This window comes from Herpailurus yagouaroundi, unplaced genomic scaffold, assembly GCF_014898765.1.
Source record: "Herpailurus yagouaroundi ecotype Mexico unplaced genomic scaffold, PumYag 160, whole genome shotgun sequence".
Taxonomy (NCBI): Eukaryota; Metazoa; Chordata; class Mammalia; order Carnivora; family Felidae; genus Herpailurus; species Herpailurus yagouaroundi.
Window position 1 is genome coordinate 1536196 of NW_024412401.1, and position 23022 is coordinate 1559217.

At 41.2% G+C, this 23022-nt stretch overlaps 1 protein-coding gene across 1 annotated transcript in view; it reads left to right on the forward strand.

Annotated features, from left to right (window-relative positions):
- Positions 1–6124: 6124 nt before the first annotated feature.
- The window catches only part of LURAP1L (leucine rich adaptor protein 1 like), a 52388-nt gene continuing 35490 nt past the window's right edge, over positions 6125–23022 (forward strand). The window contains exon 1 of the mRNA XM_040481238.1: positions 6125–6454. Coding sequence (XP_040337172.1) covers positions 6149–6454 — 306 coding nt within the window. The 5' untranslated portion in view covers positions 6125–6148. The remainder of the gene's footprint in view (positions 6455–23022) is intronic.

Here is a 23022-nt window from a genome sequence, read left to right on the forward strand (position 1 = left end):
ATAAGGTTCTTGTAGTTTTATTTCTATTTATTTATTTATTTATTTATTTATTATTTTTTTTAGAGAGAGAGGACACAAATGCAGGATAGACGCAGAGAGAGAGAGAGAGAGAGAGAGAGAGAGAGAAGCCTAAGCAGGCTCTAGGCTCAGCGTGGAGTCCGACACGGGCCTTGATCCCATGACCCTGAGATCATGACCTGACCCAAAATCAAGAGCCAGACACTCAACCAACTGAGTCACCCAGATGCCCCAAGGTTCTTGTAGTTTTAATTTGCTAAGTTAAAATATACTGGAGCAGGGCGGGCCCTTAACCTGATATGACTAGTGTCCTTAGAAGAAGAGAAAAATTTGGACTCAGGCACAGAGAGAAGACAGCCATGTGATGTTGGAGGAAGAGTCTGGAACTATGTTGCCACATGCCAATACTTGGACCACAAAAGCCGGAAGAGGTGAGGCAGGACCGTTCCTTAAGGCTTCAGAGAGAACAAGGCCTTGTCCACATCTTGATTTTGGACTTCTCGTCTCCAGAACTGCAAGACAGTACATTTCTGTTGTGTTAAGCTGCTCAGTTTATGGTATTTGGTTACGGCAGCCCCCTAGGAGATGGCCACACACAGTTTTATGAGTTTCCGAATCATCCTGCTTTTGACTTTGGTACACATTTCCCCAATTATCACTTTGCCCAACCTTCAACCCACAAACTGCACTGCTTTTTTCTGACTTTGAATCTCTATTTCCTTTCTTAACTGTAATTAATGATCATCCTCCAATATTTTATGAACCGGAGGTGTACTGGGAGCACCTTTCAGGAGCAGATTGTTAAATTTGGGGGAATTTTGCAAGTGGATTGCTAGACTTAGCCATTATTTCAAAAATTACACTGGGTAAGCTTTAAGTTAGGTAACTTATGCTAAAACAAAGGGGATAAGTAGTCAAAATGCATCTCTTCCTAATTATTTGACTGCATTTTACTACCATCTATGCTCTTGGGGCTATTTATGTCTCATGCATCTGTATGGTAGAAATCCTATTATAATGCTGTGCTGGGACCCATCTTTTCTCAACTCACACTGGAAGCTTGAAATCAGCCATAGTGGGAGTACTTACACCAGGAGAACTATCGAAAGCTACAAATCGGTTATTTTTACATTTTCAGAGAGCTAGGTAGAAACATTTACCAGCACGCCTTTGAAACAACCCACAAGTCCACTCTAGAAGCCAACCTGGATGGCTACGGAGGAACTGACCAAGGCTCGCTTCACCGAAGAGATCACTCTTCTGGGCCCTGCTTGGCACCTTTCGGTAGGAATTCAGAAAAGCATGGAAAGGAAGTAAAAGCAAATAAAGGGCTCCATTACAAATAATGAAGGCAGAGAGATTTGACAGGGATTGTCGAGAGGGGATAAGGCAGACTTAGATGCTGGTGACCTACTTTTAGTATTGTCTCCTAAATCTCCAGGGAAGTGTTTCGCTGTGATTATAAATATTAATTAGATTCCAATCAGAGTACTATTTAAAGGATCTGTGCTCCTGAGGGAGAGACATTTTAGATAGGCAGATAAATAGACAGATAGGTAGATAGGGCAATATACACGGCATAAGATGTGTAAGCTGCTCAGGGTGCTAATAAACTAGATGATTCTACTTAGTAAAACAGACCCAACCCAGATACAAAATTATAGGTGAATTAAATGGCCATAAACAGGCAGGGTAAAGTCCTCATAGCTTTACCAGATATCTAATTCCACTGTGTGTGTATAGGCTCAACATTCTTTAGTTTCGCGATGACATCTTCCTTGTTAAGCAGTTCATCGGCCGAACAAAAACATTTATAGGAACAGCAGCTCTCCACATTTAACGCAGAAATTCAAAGAATCTGTTACCCATGAAATAGCTACTTCCTAAAATTCTTAAGCGTAATTTGAGGCTGTTAGCTGGAGCTATTATCCTGCACTGTGGGAAGTGGAGTCTCAGGTTAGAGAGTGTGCCCCAGCGCTTGAACTCTCTGCCAGCAAGAGTTGGGAAAGCTGCAAACTTTCAATCAGTGCCAGAGAGAAGGTGAGAGGCCTTTTTTTTTTTTTTTTCTTTTAACCACAATGCCAGCAGCAGATTAAGGAGTGGCATTACTCACGCCACGCAAGGGCTGGCTGAGTCTACTTGGGCTGAAAGTAGTGCGTCCCCTACCAGGAAGCCTTCTCAGTGTGCATCACATCACTCTGCTTCTGTGACTGAGGCATTCTTTGAGAACCTGTCATCTGGGTCCAACACTGTTCCTATTTAATTAACCACTAAGTTTCCTTTTGTTTTGGTTGGCTTTGTTTTGTTCTGTTTGCAATGACGAACAAGAGGCTCCCTTTCCTTTTCAATGAGCACAATCCAACTAGGAAGGAAAGTCTCTTCTTCTCCTCCATAGTTTAATCCTCATTCTCAGATTTCCTAGGCATTCTAAATAGAAAAAGAGAAAAAGAAAAAGGCCAATCCAGGTCACATTTACGGCAGGCAGAAAAAGAAGCATGAAAATCTAAAAAGTTAGATCACAAATAGGATGAGAACTATTTTTATAATTTTACTTTTCAGTAGATCAGGCTCAGGGAACCAGGCGCTGGTTGGAGATGGACAGGAAAGAGCAGAGAGGGTATGCTGTTATGAGTGACAGCTGGGGAAATAGGAAAAGGTTATCCAGAGAGGTTCCCCCTCCCCGTTTCTCTCTGTTCTTCCTCTTATTCGTGATGACCTCACTCCCAGCCCAGATTCCCATCTTAGACCCACCACTGCCAGTTCTCAACAGCTGATTCCCCAGATCAAGATGTGCAATGAATCCACGGGGCTCACATACAAGGTTAGCAAGTGGTTCAATGTCTCATGCTTTTTTTTTTTTTTTAATGATAGGAGAATCTTGCAAACAAAAAACATTCTCAAGACCCAAAGGTTTTGTTTGTATGTTTTGTTTTGTTTTGTTTTTAAAGACCTTTTTTTTTTTTGAACTTTTTGGGTAAGGAATGTCCTCATACCAGACCACATAAAAGTTAACACAACCTGTAAGAAGCCTAGTAAGGGTCCTGGGATTCTAATATGTTTTGAAAATCAGCATTTTGGCATTCAGAATGTGTCTATTTTATTTTATTTTTTTTACTTTTTAAAGTATTTATTTGTTTTGGGGAGGGAGTGCACGTACTCGCTTGGGGGATGAGGGGGTGGGGGGGCAGAGAGAGAGGGAGACAGAGAATCCCAAGCAGGTTCCACGCTGTCAGTGCAGAGCCTGGGGGCACAGGGCTCAAACTCACAAAGGGTGAATTCATGACCGGAGTGGAAATCAAGAGTCTGAAGCTTAACAGACTGAGCCACCTAGGCGCCCCCAGAATGTCTCTATTTTAAACTAAAATGTTATAAACCATTAAACTGAGAAAGCTGGAAAGGCTCAACATAACTAAGCTTTTCTTAAAATTTTTACCTTTGTTGTATATTCCACTAGCACAAAGTATCACTTTACATACAGGTTTTTTTCTTAACGAGGCCAGATTTATTTTGTAAACAAGAACCAAAAAGGAGGGTGACTATAGAGAGACATTTCACGTTTCGTAAACTATAGGAAACATTTATGTTTCATAAATTACAAGAAAAGTATAGCATGCCTTTGTGAGTTATCAGACTCTGGGCCTTCTTTGCCTTGGAGGGTTTTCATCTAGCTGTAAACTGGACCTACCGTCTTTCAGATTTTATCAGACCTTACCAAACTTTCAATTCTAGTTTCCTCCAGTATCTGACAGTAACGTTCCAAATTAGTGTTTTCATTTCTTCTCCCACCCTCCGGTGGTACAGCTACTGAGAACAAAAAGCTGACTACCCAGATCCTTAAGGGCATGCTAAGTTATCTTCTATCTAAAGAAGTCATACAAGCTGAAGCCGGACACATACAGGGCTTATTTTTACTTTCAGAGAAGGTTTCTCTGCAGACATTCAAAATGAAAACATACATACATACATACATACATACACACAAGTTTTCTATTTCTGAGTTATCAACCTCAGTATCAAATACCAGTTTTACTGTCCGTAACTCACAGCAAAGGAGGTGTTGTTTTTTGTACAGTTACACTGATAATTTGACAATACACTTTTTTATTGACCAAGTACAAGCTAAACTATTGCGTTTGTAAAGCTATTCCTCTGGGCCCACCCTGTGCTGAACTTTGTGAGGGTTTGAAAACAACAACAACAGCAACAACAAGGCACAAACTGCTCTTGAGGGAAGTGCAAACCTTCCTGGATTGTATGTCCATCCCAGTGCGGTTCTTATCTGATGAGTTTGTGGTTTTCCAAATTCAGGGCAAAGCACGTTGCTTTATCAGTGAGTTGAGATTTAGCATTGTTCTCCTTTGATTCCGTGAATGGTTGTTCCAACTTTAAAAGGGGCCACTAAATTTACAACTGTTTTCTTCATTCATTTTTAAGAGTGAGAACTAACACACCAATTTCTGGCATGCTGATAAGAGAACTTTAGCAATTTTCTCCGTGGCGTGAAATATTTCATTCTGAAAGCCTGTGTTGTCTATCCTTATCACTCCTAGATGAGGCTCTACAAAAGAACAAACTCTGAGATGGGATCTGCCTTCGTGCCAAGTATAAAACCCGAGCGATGTTTGGGAATGGAGCCCACGAAGGACCAAGAACACAAGTAATTATTTGTCCCCCCAAATAGAGGAGCCCATATTTTCAAATATTCCAAAGGAACCCCCAAATCAGCCTACTGAATTGGAAAGAGTATCCTCTAATTGAAGATCATTCACACAAACTCGATATTGAGTCCAACCTATAATCCACGTGGCCCATGGCAATTTACTGGGTAGTATCTTAGATTATACGCTTTGGGTATCTTCTGAGTAGTTGAAAAATATAGCTAAATTATCAAACACAACGTTTCACTAGCTCTGTTCAGTACTTTTTTTCTCCCCGATTAAAAGTGTCTCAGCAACTTCAGCCTTTTAAAATCCACCCCTACCTCCGCACTCATCTAAATTATTCTGGCTACGTAAATCTTCACTTCCGGCAGTGAAATACTGTAACATTTGGTAAGGTAATTCACTTTGGCCGGGCATTCTCACTGAACTTATGGTGAAACAGTTTCACTTTTTACTAGCGTACAAGTAGAAAAGGCTTCTTTCTAAAGGTAGACTTTTGCTGTATGGGAAGATCGGGGGCGGGGAAGGATGGTGCATTTCAACTCATTCTTCTCCCTCCGACCTCTGTTAACTGTTTTAAAGGTTCTGGCTACCAGGCGACCTAACACCCCTATGAGGTACTTGGACCTAAAGCAGTTCGCTGAAACTCCTACTAACAGCAGGGCTGGGAACATTTCTATTGCTCTTCTTGCCTGGGATATACGGTACAAGGGTTGGCCGTGGTTTGGTCCACCTGCCAGCGGAGTTTAAAGTTTCCAAAGGCTCAGAAGAACACAATGACTGGGACCAAACTGCCTAAATGAGAAGAAGGGAATTTCTGCTGCAAGGAGAAAGCCGTTAAACTCCCGCTAAACTAACCACCTCTTTCACGCGGCCATGCACACGACCGACCTCCTCTTTCACTGACCAGGGATTATTTCTGCCAATCCAGGATATTCCGAAAGCTCGGAGACATATGGCTGGAAAACGAAACGACCCCGGAGTGTGGCCACATCTTACTTTGTGTCGCGTGGTACCAGATGGGCAATCAGTGAATGAGGCAGAGATGTGAACGGACAGTTTTATCATGTGAATTTTCCCCCCATAACGCCAAAAACCAGACTTCGTTTTCCCTCTCACTTCTTTGGGTTTATAATACTCGGATTTTCTCCTCTCTGCAATATCAATTGACTCAACTTTGCAGTGGGGTGGCCAAAAGGGAAGAGGATGAAGCGATCTCTAAAATCTTAGTAAGTGTCGGGGGAGCCACAGCACCCGGGAAACTGCGGCTGCGACCCGCCTCGTCCTGTGCGGATTTCAGGGTTGGTAACAGCGCAAGCGGTTATGGAGCGGACGGTGCACTCCATCCGCCGCCGAGGATAGAGACCCGGGCGCCGGGAGGGGTCGGTTCATTTCGCCGCAGCCTCGGAAGCCGCGGCCGCCTCTCCTCCGCTGCGTTTCATTACCATTATCCTCGTTCTTGAAAAGTCATGGAAGACGGCCCGCTGCCAGACCTCAGAGACATCGAGCTGAAGCTAGGGCGCAAAGTACCCGAGAGCCTAGTGCGCTCGCTCCGTGGGGAGGAGCCGGTTCCCCTGGAAAGGGACAGGGACCCCTGCGGGGGGAGCGGCGGCGGCGGCGGCGGCTGCAGTAGCAGCAGCAGCAGCAGCTGCAGCCTCCCCCCCTCCCTGTCGTCGTCCTCCTCGTCCTCTCCAACCTCTGGCTCCCCACGTCGTAGCCACTGCAGCGCCCTGGAGAGGCTGGAAACCAAGCTGCACTTCCTCAGGCGAGAGATGGTGAGTGCGGCGCGCCAGCTGTGGGAATGAGGGCCCCGCCGGAAGGTGGGGCGATCGGAGGAGGGGGGGCGCGGGGAGAGGGCGGCGGACGCCGCAGAGCTGAGTGCAGGGCGCCTGGGCAATCCGGGGGGCAGAGGAGCGCGCGGGGGGCGCGCGTCTGGAGGCTTGTTTACCCCGGACTTTGCTCGGCCAGGGTTTGCTAAGACGGCAGAGCCTGCTTTGCTCTGTGTACTCTGTGATAGCGCCGACTCCGTGCTGCAGCCCCTGACCGCGTAGCTGCCGGTCCGCGGCCTCCCGGGCACCCTGCCCGCCGAGGGTTTGCAGTTACTAAGCCAGTCTGGGGGCTGCTGCGTGCCGTTCAGACTGTCGGTTCGAAAGGTGGCTCCATCCTTTGCACCCACAGCAAAAAGGACTTCCTGGTTTGCCGAGAGGCGGCGAGGCAGGGTCTCCGCCGGCGCTCCTTCCTGGCTCACTCTTGCACCCACTACCGCCCCCGCCCAGTGGTGCGGTAGCCGCAGCTGTTCCAAGGCCACCGTTCAGCTGATTCTCCACAGCTGGCTCTGAAAACAATGGCCCACTCGTCCTTGATGTCCTTAGGAATAGCTTGTTTCACTGTTTTGATCCTAGGGAGCAGGTGATCCCCAGGCCCAGGGATTTGCTAAGGACCACTTCCTACCCTCTCCCCCTACCCCCACCCCCCACCCCCAGTCCTCAATCTGCAATTGTTTTCTGTGATGCTTGCAAACATTACCTTAAGAGTAAGACAATGAGACTAGTACAGGGTCTGAAAATACTTATCATTCTGGATGTTCTTAAATGGACAAACTTTAGTGGCCCTGAGCTCTGGGGCCAGACACTTGGCCTCTGTGAACCTCAGTTTATTTATCCAGTGAACTGGTTGGAGGAAATAATTCCTTCCTAAATCGTTTGAAGAAAGTGACAAAGCAACAGCATTTTCTACCAGCTTGGAGAGGAGGGAAGCTGCCACAGTGGTTGCAGTCAACCAGGAGGATGGCAAGGATTTTCCACCTAAAGGATCCTGTCTCCTAGGGCTTTGCATTAAAAAGTAACCAGAGGTGCTTCCCCTGGTTCCTCTCTTTCTGCATTTGGAACACTCAAGAGGTAATAAATTCCACAGCATAAAGTAATCTTGGCAAATATATAAGGGTAAAAAGCCAGTCTTCAGAGATCATGTCCTGTGTTCAGAATTTTCACACCGTGTTCTCTACATAAAGGTCCTAGGATATATACTCTAAAAACCTATATCTTAAGATCTTTAAAGTTGGTCTACCTAATAACTGTAGTTTTGTGTAGTTTTATGTTCTATTTTCTTCCTACTTGGAGTGTTCAGATGTTGAAAGCAAATTACACACACACACACACACACACACACACACACCCCTATACATGTATAGGCATATATATTCATGCATCATGTATATTGCAAATTATTATTCTGTTCATGTTTCACTAACACACAAGTTATATATCTTACTTCTTCAAAAAGTACTAAGCATTTACTGTGGGTAAATGGGTGCTGAAAATGCAAGAGCTTGTCTACTTAGGGCTCTCAAATCTCTTGCACTCATTTGCCATTTATTATTTGTAGTAAATTAAGCCAACTGTGTTGAAGAACTCCAGGGGGGGGTGGGGATCTGGTTATTTTCAACCAAGGACACTTTCTAGACTTATCTGTTGTTCTTAATGAAAATACCATAAGTGCAGTAAAACTGTGTTTTCCCCAAACCAGAACTTGCTGTGTATGATCAGGGTGTATTAATAAATACATTTTTAAAAAGCAAACAGAAACCACAATGCTCTCAGCAGCAGATTGCTACATTGAGTATTTATTATATTTTCTATGTTTAACATCAGGATCCACAGAATTTACCCCAGACAGATGTTTTGTGTTCAAATTTGTGCTCCACAAAGAAAATACCATTAGCCTTGGGAGTTTAGAGAAAAGATTGGGACAGGTATATTCCCCTGCCAGTGAGACCCTTTTCCCCCATTTTACATAACTCTTTTGGGTGGTAAAAACCCCAGCTTCAGCATATCTGGGAAGCAACAGATTTGTTTTTTGTGTCAACTTGGCAGGTTTGTTATAAACACAGAGCAGGTGTTCTGCTGTTCTGCCTGTCTCCTCCCCACATCCCCATGTGGAGAAGTTAGGGACAGAGTGGAATATGACTTCTTAATTGTGATTTCTTATGTGCTTTTCTGCCCTATACTATGTGCACTGAGTTAACCTCCTTGGTATTAAGCGTGACCCCACATTTCATGTTTATTACTTTTAGTTCACACATTGTTCTTCTGGATTGTCTGGAATTACCAGGCGTTGGGCCTGCCCTTGGAACTCTCTCCCTAAGAAACACCTGAGCCATGCCCAAACCTTTCTAGAGACTTCCAGGAGTTAAGCCTCCCTTCTTTTCCTGTTGGATGGATGTGTATACCATTGACACAAGATAGCGTAGACTTGAAGGGGGGGAGTCTGAACACAAAGTTCTTTACATACACATGGTTTTATGTAGCTTCTCTCACCTCCTTTTATGCTTCCATGGATCATTTCCTTCTCTCTTATTTGAGACAGATTTTCCCAGTATGTGAAGTATTTTTATTTTGAATTTAGAGATCAGGAAATTTAACAATACAATAAACAAACACAGAGATATACCTCGGAAATTTATAACGAGATTGGAAAGAGATGTCAGGCCTCTTGTACAAAGTCTGCCCAGTATGTGTTCACTACTTTTCTGTTCAGAGCGTTTTATTTATTTATTTTTTAATGTTTACGTATTTGTTTTCAGAGAAAGAAAAAGTGTTTTTCCAATATATGTAAATAATCTCTGTCAAAACCCATGTTGCCACATTCTGGTTCCAGTCAGTTCTGGGTTATGTCAAGATGACTGCTAATTTTCCCATGATACAATGCCATCATGAAAACTGCTATGGAAATACTGTGTTCTAATTTCTATATTTTTGGGGTTTGTTTGCATAACAGCTGTGTAATACAGCAAAGAGAATAAACAATCTCCAGCTAGTTACTTATCCTTTCTTGTTATTAAAACCTTCAAGCACCCCACCAAGTTCCTCAAATCTTGCTTTAATAAAGTTTCGAGGCAATACCCAGGACTAGACACAAACACACGTATACTCAGACAAATGCGTACATGATTATTAGCAGAACATAAATCAAAATGTCAAAGATTTTAAGAGTGGTAGACTTATATTTGGTTTTTGATAGTTTCTCTCATGGATCTTTTCTAATTGGGGGGCCCCCCCCCCCCACCGTTCAATGGCTTGCTGACTTTGTAATAAACGGTTATCTTATATTCTCTCGAAAAAAAAATTCACTTCGCAGTTGTGAATTAAATTAAATTAAATTTAAGAAATTAAATTAAATTTAAGAAAAATTAAATTCGCAGTTGCTTTGGATATGCTTCAGAGTAGGCTAGGAGATTTCTTGTTCCATACATGTTGATCTATAGATCACTTGTTCTATAATTTAGTCATCTTTCATAACTTCACAGTTTCAACAATATTTTTCCTATTTTATCACTTAGCTATTTTTTAAAGTTAGGCAAACGTTTAAGCAAAAACCCTTATGTATGTAATTGAGAATCTGTACAGTGGAAGGCTCCTTCCTGGATGAGGTCACAAGTTAGTGGAAAAGATAAAATGGGAGTATCATTTGGCCAGAGAAAGATCGAGAACTACCATGTCAGCAGGTGCCCAATGCCATAGCAGAGATCAGGCTATCAGGTAAAGTGAGGAGATCTCTGACTGCGCCCCGGGCAAGGAATTGAAATTGCTGATAATGCTGCGAAGTAAGGGGCTTAATATTAGGGACAAAGACACCAAGGAGATGAGGAAGTCTGATTCCTAACAGTGGCTTCTTCTGCGATTATGCACATGGAGTGTCATTATACTTACCTAAACCTGACAAACAAATCTTGTTGAAACATGTTTCCTTACACAGTGGCTCGAAAATTCACAGAAGTGAACACACAGGCGCTCGTGTCATTCTGCTAGAAACACATAGACACAATTTAGAGAATTTATACCTACCCTGAAAACAGTGACATTTCCAAAACCTGATGGAGCCCCGCCCTGTACCTAGGAATGTATGTTGCATTACTGGCACATACTTGAAGAACACTTTCTGACCAAAGAGAATTCCTTTCCATTGTATTCAAGTTGCACAACCATACTGCCCCGATACTGTGAGAGACCGCAGATATTGTGAGATTTTTTTTTAAAGACATATTATGTTCATTGCCATGACAGCACAAAACCCATATAGTTAGCTTTCCATTTTGTAGTTAATAAGTCACAATTAAAAGAATTTGTCACTTTTTTTTTAATGTTTACTTATTTTTGAGAGACAGAGTCTGAGTGGGGGGAGGGGCAGAGAGAGAGAGAGAGAGAGAGAGAGAGAGGGAGACACAGAACCTGAAGCAGGCTCCAGGCTCTGAGCTGTCAGCACAGAGGCAGATGCAGGGCTTGATCTCATGAAACATGAGATCGTGACCTGAGTCGAACTCAGATGCTTAACCGGCTGAGCCACCTAGGCGCCTGATTTCTGGTTTTTAAATACTGCTTCTGAAATGGGGATTTATGGCTGGAGTCTCTGGAGTCCCTGAGTACTTGTTACATTCTTGTGGTGTTTTTTTTTTTTTTTTTTTTTCTTTGAAGGATGTTCCTTTTATTTTTCTTTAAAGGTTATTCTTCACTACTCAAGTGGTAGGCTTCTGGTGTGGTGGAATCTTCATGGGTTTGGACCTAGACAAGCTGGGATTCTGGCCAAGTCTAGAGCAAGTCGAGATACAAACCAGGAGAGCCCAGCCGGCTGCCAAGGCCCTGTACCCTCTCCCTCTGGAGACTCTTAGCCCATCTTCCCAGACGGAAGGCCTGTCTAGCCCTCAGTGGCTCTCTTTCTGGTTTTGGCTTTGTGCGTGGCATTGAGAAAGTTATATAACCACTCAAGGATTCCGCTTTCTTGTTAACATAGGGGAAAAAAAAATCTCTATGTAGGCATTGTAAGAATTCAATGAACTAATACAAGAAAGTCAACAATTACATAGGCATTCAAAACAGTAAGGACGATGGCAGTAAGAGGTAGTATGTCAATGACACGGCTGTTCTGTTGATCTTCTACAAGTAGCTGCAGATGGGCAGTGTGGTTTGGGGACTGATTAAAGTTTAAGCATCTCCTCTGCTTGACTATCACAGCACCTCCCGCATCACACATTCCAAGGAGACACTATATTTCTATCTAGAAGTGAAAAAGGAATACGTGAGGCCTTTCCCTAGCTTCAGTCCGACTGAAATGCCGATTTTGATTTGAGACTCAACATTTATGAAGCACGTGCTGTGAACTAAGCCCTCTGGAGTGTATGGGTAGCCTAGGCTAAGGAGCTGTAAGAACCTAATTTTGGGGTGAGCCTAGGAAGTCTGAGAACAGAGACTAGTATTTGGTTCGTTGACAACAAAAGCTTTCTAATGGGCAAAGCACCATGCATTTTATATGTATCATCCCAGTGAAACTTTATAATAATCTTAACTAAATATAATCTTCATATCTACATTGTAGGTAAAGCGTTGCAGATAATTGTCAATGCTCAAGACCGCCTACACAGTAAAGAGACGAGCTAGGTCACGGTCAGAATCTGAGCTTTAAACCATGATTGTGCTGTTACTTCTCATGCTTCAGAATTTCTTGATGCCCATGTTGACACCCGAGATGATATACTCTTCCAGATTTTTAAAACTTTAAACATGTTAAACTATGTGTTTATTTACTGTGGGCTCCCTCTCACGAGTAACATCCATAGACCATCCCTGTGTCTTGGATGACTTGGAACCAAGACTTGGATGAACATATCCAAAAGTCACCTGGTTCCCAGCAACTGTACCCTTCCTGTCACCAATATCTTCATAAATACCTTCTCCCACTCCACAAATGCTGCTAGGGAAGGATTCTCTGGACCAGTTCAAGACCAGAGCTCAGGAGTGGAACTCAACAGTGTTCATGACCTACGCTTTTTTTTTTTTTTTCTTCAACGTTTTTATTTATTTTTGGGACAGAGAGAGACAGAGCATGAACGGGGGAGGGGCAGAGAGAGAGGGAGACACAGAACCGGAAACAGGCTCCAGGCTCCGAGCCATCAGCCCAGAGCCCGACGCGGGGCTCGAACTCACGGACCGCGAGATCGTGACCTGGCTGAAGTTGGACGCTTAACCGACTGCGCCACCCAGGCGCCCCAGTAACCTACGCTTTTAAACGCTTCCAACTGGTCGCATTTTGGTTCTCTGAGAGATTCTGTTCAGGATGAGGTTGGATCTTAGGTGACCCACTAGGAAGAACCAGAAAACCGGGAATTGTGACACCATCTTGTGTCCATTTGAGCAGCACCTTCGAATCGCCGTTCTTCTGACAGGAGCTCTGTGATCCTATGTTTCTGTGGTGGTACCAGTTGCACAGCACTGTGCTGGGGCTTCCCACGTTGGGTGGCTGAACCGCACTGATCCAGATGGAGCCCAATGTAAATTGTATTGATAGATTTCACAAGAAACAAGGTTATGTTTTCAAACATACATTTCAAACACCTCAGTCTAAGACTTAAAAATAAAACCTGAATAATTCATTTTTAAAATGTTTTTTATTTATTCTTGAGAGAGAGAGAGAGGCAGAGAGAGAGAGAGAGACACAGAATCTGAAGCAGGCTCCAGGCTCTGAGCTGTCAACACAGAACCCAATGCGGAGCTCAAACTCAGTCTGCAAGATCATGACCTGAGCCAAGGTCGGACGCTTTACTGACTCAACCACCCAGGCGCCCCAATTCGTTTTTTTAAAAGGGAATAAACATTGAGCTAGATTTTCATACATAGCTATTATTATGTTCCTTTTTACAGATAAGAAAACTCTTGTTTCTGGGGCTGGGGTGGGGGGAGGTGAAATCATTTCACTAAGTCACTGTAAGTGGTTTCCCAGCCTTCCATTCAAACAAGAACCTCTGTGAGCCTGGTTATAGGCTGGATCCCATTCACTCCCAAACCCTACTGTGTCTGTGTACCATGGAGAATGCCCGTTTATTACCAATGAACATTTTTAGAGAAATTTCATCATAGCCACCAATGGATCTTGCTTTCTTTTTAGAAGTTAACATCTGTTTTCTCATTATAAGACTTCCAGAAATATATTATAAAAAGAAAAAAAAAGTGCCCTTTTACCTTCCCCCAGACACCACACTTCCTCCTTATTACTCCACACCCCAAGGGAATCACTCATCTGCTGACAGTTTGGTGTGAATCCTCTCAGGTCTTTTTCTGTATCTTTGCCAGCATATAAATGGTACATATATGCTTATGTAAATTTGGTGTGTGTGGATTGGATTTTGTTTTCCTTATTTTACATAATAATATTTTATTATATTACCTGACATTTATTGGAGGGTTACGGTATGCCAGTTAGCATTCTAAACAGGTTTGATGTATTATGGTATTTCTTTCTCACTCCTCACCCACTTTTGAGGTAGGCACTGTGGGATGTTAGGTAATATAAACAGATTCCTGACATCTTAAGGAATTTTTACCTAGGAGACACCTGGACGACTTAGTAGGTTAAGTGTCTGACTTTTGATTTTGGCTTAAGTCAGGATCTAACGATCGGTTATGAGATCGAGCCCCGTATTGGGCTCCGTGCTGACAGAGTGGAGCCTGTTTGTGATTCTCTCTGTCCATCTCTCGCTGTCCCTCCCCCGCGCTTGCTCTCTCTCACTCAAAAGAAAGAAATGAAAAATTAAAAAAAAAAGAAATGTTTACCTAGTTAATCTTTATCTTATTCCTTCACTTTTATAAGCAACCTAATTAATTACTAATCAGAAGGAAAAGTAGTTACTTCACTTTTCATAATAACTGATTATCCAACTTGTAACAGGTCTTTTACAAAGTAAATTCTGCTCTTAGAAATCGGACTTAGACTAGTCTTCAATTCAAGAAATAACAAAGTCTTCCAATTGGGATGTACTCATCTTCAATCACATATTGCTTTTTTAAAAAATACCTATTTGGAGAGAGAGAGAGAGAGAGAGAGAGAGAGAGAGAGAGAGAGAGAATGAGTTGGGGAGGGGCAGAGACAGAGAGGGAGAGAGAGAATCCCAAGCAGGCCCCATGCTCTCAGCATAGGGCCCAACTTGGGGCTTGATCTCACAAATCGTGAGATCATGACCGGGGCTGAAATCAAGAGTTGCTTAACCAATGGAGCCACCCAGGTGCCCCTCACATACCATGTTAACATAATCTTCTTATTGAGTTTTTTCCTGGTGATAATAATATAAATACAAACTCTAAAATTTGGATCTAAAGGCTAACAGTCATAAAGCAATCCATGCCACATGGAGAAGGCAGACGGGCAACCCGAGGGTTTCATGTGCCTTCGGTCTTCATGGCTCAAAAACATCTTCGATTTTTGTCAGACATTGGAATGTCTGTGATATTCCAAGAGATTAGACATAATCGGAATATTTGAGTTCTCAATTAAAGAAATGATTCATATCTTTCAAATTGACTCTTGCAAGCAAGTGATGTTTAAAACTAACACTATAATATGACACTGACTAATAATCCCTCTCTCTGCAGGTCTATGCAGTGGAAAGCTAGAAGACTGGGCAAGCAAGGAATCAGGGCATGAGTGAAATAGGAATTTGATTATGACCTGGCACTGCTGGACCCAGGGCTTCATTTGGCAATTTCAGGACAGGACCCTTTTTGATTGGGTCTGCCAGCATGGCCATTACAGCTCAGCCTATAATTCTGATACATTTTATTATTCACAATGTGTGTTAATCCTGTCAATCTGGAGACAGCCACATTGGACTGTCTTTAGGGGGGCGAGTTCTCGACCTGACCTGTGATGTCTTATGATTGATTTCAGATTTTCATAGGATAATCACTTCCCTTCCATCACATTCACAGGCATGTCCCCACCCCTCTACTATCAGCATAGTGTTGCATTTGTAGAATAGTTTTTAATTTAACAAATTCGCTAGATAATGTGTGTGAGCTACAAAATCACTAGCGTTATCTGTTTTTAATTACAGTTATGGAATGTTCTCTTTTTTCCTCTGTATTTAAATTAGGACACCTGAAGTGAGCTAGAATTAAGTCTTTGACTTTCCATATATTTGACGGGCAGAATAAAATTGTTGTCGTATTCATACCCACCATGAGTAAATTCACAAAAATGTAACACCAGCATCCCAAACAGTGAGCTATGTGGGTTACAACTCTGATTGCTGGCATAGGCTATTATTCTAATAGGTTCCCTGATTTTTTTCTTTTGCAAAAGTTGTCTCTATCATTGTTGTTTTATTGTTAGCCAAACAAAGCATGAGATCAAAGTTGAGAAGGAAATGTCTCTCCTCATGCTGATGAAGTCCAATTTTCAAGGCTGTTAAATTCAGAGACCTACCTATAGTTCGTTTGCTGAGATTTTAATCATAAATAGCTACTATTGACTTTTGATTGGTATGAAATTAACTGTTTCCAGGTTTTCTCTTAATTTCATAAAATGTAAAACTTATTAAAATGATACTAAATATGCAAACTGTATAATAGGACCTGAAGTAGAAAATATAAGTTCCCCGCATCCCTTTTCCCAATTCTCACTCCCTAGAGATAACTACTATGAATAATATTCTGTGTGTCCTAAAATTTTTCTGAACATATGCAAGCATACCTGTAGTTTTTTGTTTTTTGTCTTTACCTTTAGCTATAATTATAGGTACCTATTTGGAAAGATATATGTATGTATAATTTTAAAATTGAGACTCTTCGGAGCTCATGTTGCATCTAGATTTCTAGATATAGCAAATACTCTGGTCTGTATCATATATGACGTATATTTGATGTGTGTATATATAACATATGATGTGCGTATGTTTATAAACACACTTTGCTTCAAAGCACAATTTACAATGTGGCCACTTTGGAAAAATTACTGTCAAGGACAGAAGTTAGAAAGAGTCACTCTATTTGTATACAAAGATTGCAGTTGATGAGGTAAAGAAACAGAGTCAATAATCTCTAGAAGTAGAATAGAGCATCATAGAACCCTAGGGTGGGAAGAAATGTCCGAGTTCATCTAGACCAATTCCATACTATCACCCTAACCAGTCATCATGCATTCTTTGCTTGAACGACCTCAGGGATGAGCCCTTCATTGGCTCCCAAGGCCGACCATTCCATTTCCAGACACTTCCGTCCATTTATATTTGTTAATCGGCCCTTCCGGTTGCTCATCAAAAGCACCCTCTATGATCATTCTCCACAGGGAGGAATTTTCCAGCGTGTGAGCCTCCAGCTGTGGATTTATAATTTAAGATGAAAGCATTTTCAGGTACGAAGTGGAACAGAAGGTCAGTGAGTTTCTCATGGGTTTGTGTGTCTGTGGCTAAAATAAAGGACTTTCTTGCCTTTCTTGCAAAATGAGAAGAGAACATCAGTGCAGCGCATTGCTGAGGATGGAGAGAAATGGGTGCCTGTACTGCTGCTGGGAGTGTGTACTGAAGGAACCGTGAGAGGTAACCTTGGCGCTGTACTAAAAGAAAAAACAGAAAAGAGAATCTCCTTGACATAGCAGTTCTGATGCCAGTGATACTTAGGAGAAATATAGAAATTTACCCCAAGGAAACAGTAATGAATTTGTTCAAAAATTTAGTTTATATATTTGGTATTCTGTGTGACTGAAAAAACTGGAGTAATCTGAATGATAAATGACAGTAGGTTATTTATGTGTGTGTGATAGAACTTTATGTAGCTATTAAAACTGTGCTGCAGAATTGTTTGTGGAAGAGAGAAAGTGGTTATGGATATATTCATGTATAGAGTAAAAGGCTGAAATGAAATACCATCCAGTGTTAACCGTGGTATCATAAAATGGTGGGTTTATGGGTGTCTGTTTTTGTTTCTCTGTCGAGTTCTTTTGTTTTAAATATATTTTTTTAACATTTATTTATTTTTGAGGCAGAGAGAGACAGAGCATGAACAGGGGAGGGTCAGAGAGAGGGAGACACAGAATCTGAAACAGGCTCCAGGCTCCGAGCTGTCAGCACAGAGCCCGATGCAGGGCTCGAACTCACAGACCGCGAGATCATGACCTGAGCCGAAGTCAGGCGCTTAACCGACTGAGCAACCCAGGCGCCCCGAGTTCTTTTGTTTTATCCAGTTTCTCTGCACCAAGTATATATTCTATTTTGATAAGAAAAAAATTATAGGTAGATAGAGTTTTAAAAAAATAAAAATCAAAGAGTATGGGCTCTAGAATAAGGTAGAGCTGATTCAAGGAATCACAGCTCTTTAACCAGTGCTATGGTTTTAAGCACCTAATGAGTTTAATATTATGTAAAGTAGCTAGGATTCTGCCTGCCAAATAGTAGGCACTTATTAAGCATTGATTTTTTTTTTTTTCTTTTTTGGTCCTTCCAAATGACCAAACTTAACTCTTTTGGTCTTAACTTAACCAATGACTTAACTCTTTTGATGCTTATAGGAAAGGATGAGACTAGAATTTTTCCTGCTATTCACCTTTCTCTTTCTTCCTTTTCTTCCATTTCATAGAAGAAGGGACATGGCAATATATAAAATAACTTCTTGTCTTGCATGTACCACATCTGAGTTGCTAAATTTGGCATTAGGCGTCCCTGCACAGAAATGATACCTGAAATGATTAGTGCCCAAGGGAGAACTGGCCACTTCAAACTCTGGAACATCCCCTCTGTAGAGCAACGTAAATTAACAACCAACTGCCTCCTCAGGATTTTAGTCGTAGTGGCTGATTCAAATCATGGACAAGTCCACATTAAGAAGGTAATGGAATTGACAGCTACTCTCAGAAATACTTGCAAAGCATTCCACAGTCTCTCCATATGAGCTAATGGGAACGTTATGCCTCTTGCCAGAAATAGGTGGGTAGAATATATTAGCACTCAGATAGATGTTCACATAGAGAGGAAATTAGTTCTTGCCCAGAATGCAGAAAAGCATTACAAATAATTGATTATAGACGGAAACCTTTTTAGGATTTCACAAGAACCACAGGCGAGAATCTGAAACCATACTCTAGGCTTCTTCCATTTTTAAATCTGATGACAAAATTGTCAGGAAATAATATACAAGGAGCCACCAAGTAGAACTTAATTTCATCACATGGATCAGTGATTTTGGTCACACTCTAACACTTAATGATTTAATGGTGGACTAAATATCGTGCATTGACAAAAATCTTCCCATAGTGAAAGCACATTATTATTTAAAATATGTTTATGAAAATAGGGGGACCTGGGGGGCTCAGTCGGTTAAGCATCCGACTTCGGCTCAGGTGATGAACTCACGGTTTGTGAGTTCAAGCTCTGCGTCAGAGCCCGGAGCCTGCTTTAGATTCTGTGTCTCCCTCTCTCTCTGTCCCTCCTCCCGCTTTCACTCCGTCTCTCTCTCTCTCTCTCTCTCTCTCTCTCTCTCTCCCTCTCAAAAATAAATATTTAAAAAAATTTTTAAATATGTTTATAAGAATAAAGTATATTTATAAGTCTCTGGGGCTAAAGATTTCCAGAGTGAAAGTCTTGACAAAATTCTGTATACGTGACTTCATTTGTCATTTTCCTAAAATTAGGCTGTATATTCCAGCTTTGTTAATAATATTGCTCATTATCTTTTTCCCTCCTCACTATAATCATGTGAGCAGAGGCTGTGACTAACCAATCCTTGTATTCCTTAATGGCCAGCCAAGTATTTAGGGACCCCATTTGTTAAATGTGTGAATTAAAGTACACTTTAGGCCTGCTTCTAATTTTTGTGTTTGGAACACATTAGCAACATTTCCTTTCTGGATTGGAACATAGAACCTCAGTCTGTCCTCTGTATCCCACCAGCCAAACCCAGTCACAAGGAATGTAGGTCCTTGGTTAAAAAAAGAATAAAATAACTTTTCTCCAATCTGTTATTGTGATGAAAGAAAAGAGAAAAGAAAAGAAAAGAAAAGAAAAGAAAAGAAAAGAAAAGAAGAAAGAAAGAAAGAAAGAAAGAAAGAAAGAAAGAAAGAAAGAAAGAAAAGGAGAAAGAAAGCAAGCAAGCAAGCAAGCAAGCAAAGGAGAAAGAAGGAAGGAGGGAGAAAGAAGGAGGAGAGAAGGAGGAAGAGAGTGGGGGGAAGAGGGGAAGAGAGAAAGAGAGACCGAGAGGGAGAGAGTGAGAGGGAGAAAGAAAAGAAGGGAGAGAGAAAGAAAGGGAGAGAGAAAAAGAACGTTTGTGCCTGCTTAGAGGTGGTACAGCAAAATTTCCTCTTGGTTGCAGGACCTACTCTATCCTTAGATATTGTCAGTCTCAGGAAACATTATTCCCAGGAGTAGTAGCTGAACCTAAAACTGCAAAGAGTTGTTTTTCTTCTCTGATAAGTAAACAAAGAATGTACATATCTTAGATTTTTGTCATCCTCTTTTCCTGCTTGGAGTGAGCTTTTGAAGTTTCGGAGTGAAAAGAAAGAACTTTAAAAAAAGGAAAACATTCTAGTAACATTATAGTCTAGTATTCCATGCGTAGTATATTATATATACTAGTATATAATATACTAACGTATGGTATGGTTTCTGTGGCGTTGGTTGAAAATAATGATCATTTAATTTGGCAGCCTAAATCCGTACATGGGTAGCATTAATCACGAGGGCATGAAGTCTCTGACCATGCCTGACACAGCCCTTGGTATAGACTTGAAAACTGATGAGTACAGTGTGACTCATGTCTGAGGTGTTTGCGATACTTGTCTAGATGGGTATACACGTCCAGGTGGGTAAGCTGCAGGAACAGGATGAGGAAGACTAGGCTCCTTGAGTGCTTTTCTAAGATTCTAGAATTGAGAGGAATTTCAAGGAATCAACCCATTTTTCTGTTTTTATTTTGGAACTAGAATCAAAAGATAAAAAATGGCTACCAAATATTCCTGTACTGCCTCTAAAGCAGCAATTGGATGGGTTTCCTTCTAGTTTTTTGTTTTGTTTTTTTTTTTGTCCCTATGTGAACTTTTAACATCCTCTCCCCAAAAATATTAGTTTGACTACCTTCTTGCTATAATGGGCTTTTCCTGCTTTTAATCTTGGTCTTTCTTATTTATATCTCCCACAGGAGGAATTCCAAATATGGGGCAGGCATTTATTTTTGAACTTTGAATTTTATTTATTTATTTTTAAGTGTTTATTTATTTTTGAGAGAGAGAGAGAGAGACAGAGCACAAGTGGGGGAGGGGCAGAGAAAGAAGGAGACACAGAATCCAAAGCAGGCTATAGGCTTTGAGCTGTCAGCACGGAGCTGGACACGGGGCTCAAACCCACGAACTGTGAGATCATGACCTGAGCAGAAGTTGGACACTTAACCAACTGAGCCACCCAGGTACCCCCAAAACTTTATAATTTAAAATAATTGTAGACTTTGCATAAAAGCTACAAAAATCACTATATACCCCTCGCCCAGATCCCCCCATATCTTAATTTTTTGTGAGATGGTGATGAATGGTATCAGTGTCCTCTCATGTACTCTCTTCCCCCCTTTCCTTCTTCCCTTCCCCTCCCTTCTCTCTATCTCTCTACACACATATTCTTAAACATCCTTACCTTAAAAGTTGCAGACATGATATTACTTTACTTCTAAATACTTCAGTGACCATTTCTCAAAATCAAGATCAGTTAGCAAGACCTAAGTGGTATCCTTCCTCCCTCCTGAGTACATTGCGGTCATAATTAATGACTTACATTACTGCTGAGTTCAGACAAGTCCTAAGAATATTTTTCAACAGAGCCCTGTAAGTGGCCACTCAGCATCAATCAGAAAGCTGCCTGAGGCTAGCGTTCAGTTAAATAATAGAATTGGGTCTACCTGAAGGGTAGTAGGGGCGATTAGAAGAGCATGCCCTCAATTTCTCACTTTCTTATTGACTTGATGCTAGAAATTCTGCCCTCACAAAATCATCTGTCAGCCAGAGCTCCTGATTCAGATGAAGATATCAAATAATAAGTGGAAGATTTTGGACTCTACATGGTATTCAGTAAATACGTTTTCAATATTGAATACAGTAAAAACACCATTACCTTCTACAACTTAAACTGTATGGAAGTAAGGATTTGAGAGCCAGTTTTTTTTTTTTTTTTTTTTAAAGTTAGGAAAAAGAAGGAAAAGGACACAGGAAAAGGAAAATAATATTTGGGCATTTTGGTCTAATAAGATATTTCTCCTGTGAGTCATTACCTTGCACTCTACACCATTGTTTACAAAGCATTTGCTATACCGTCCTCAGTCCTGGAGCTATGAAGCTACAATAATAACACAATGAATATAGCATTTGCTATATACGGTTCAATACAGTGTTTATAGTAATATTTGCTAGAATATAGTATTTACCCAATACATATGACTATTACACTAGCCTTCTGCCTCATATTCTAGTTACTTGGTCAAAGAAGTAATGAATCAAGCGATACTATTACCATGACCCATATGAAATTTAGTTTTAAAAACTCAGACAAACTTTTTTGGAGATTATATTTAACAGTAAAATCCATATGTTGAGTTAACTCTTGAAAATACCCACTTGTTTTCCTTTAATCTGGCTATATTCAGGGTTTGCCAGGAAATGGCCCGACAACCCCAGTGAAACGAAATAGAATTTTAGCTTTGGTATTCTGCCTCTTAACTTTGAGTTTATTACTTCATTTTTAAAATTTATTTTTGTGTTTTCTTTGTAATGTAGTCCTGGTTCCAATTATTCCTTACTTGGAAGTTTAAAAAATTAGTTTGGAAATGCCAGAATAAATACGTGAGAAGAAAGTCAGGGTAACTAAGAGATTAATGATCCTCTCTATATTTGTGTTTTTGTCAGGGGTGGGGGGGGGGATGAACCAGTGTGTGACAAGGCTTATTTTGGTAGACATTGGGCTCGTGATGATGAATTCAGATTACATGCTGTTTTCATAGGGAACAAAATTAAGGACTTAGAAACGGATGTTGAATTTCCCCCGCTCTATCTGAATCCCCTCCTTCCAATCACTATCCATTAATAGCCTAGGAAATTATATAAATTACCACTGTGTCTACCAACGTACATCCTGCTAGAAGGTTAATCTAGTGCCAAGGAGAAATAAAATCTAGATTCTGCACACAGTGTGCTCAATATAAAAATGAAACTGTTTCCTTAGATATCAGTTTGGGTATGATTTCTTTGGGTTGTCAGTTAATCAAATTGATTTTTATCAGCATACGTATTTGATGTCCAGGGACTTAATCTGTACTTTGGAGGAGAGTTAGACTGATGAACATCCTGTATGTCCTGCTAAGCAGTTTTCGGACTTGTTTGGTTACGCAATGACCGTACTTTTTAATTGCCCTCCTCCAACCATGTTATAATTAATATTTATAAGTGGGATTTAAAGAGATTAATTTCATGGAAGATGGGAAACTCACTCAGTGAAGCAACTGACTACTTCTACTCTGTTGAATTTGAAATCTTACATGGATTCTTATATGATAAG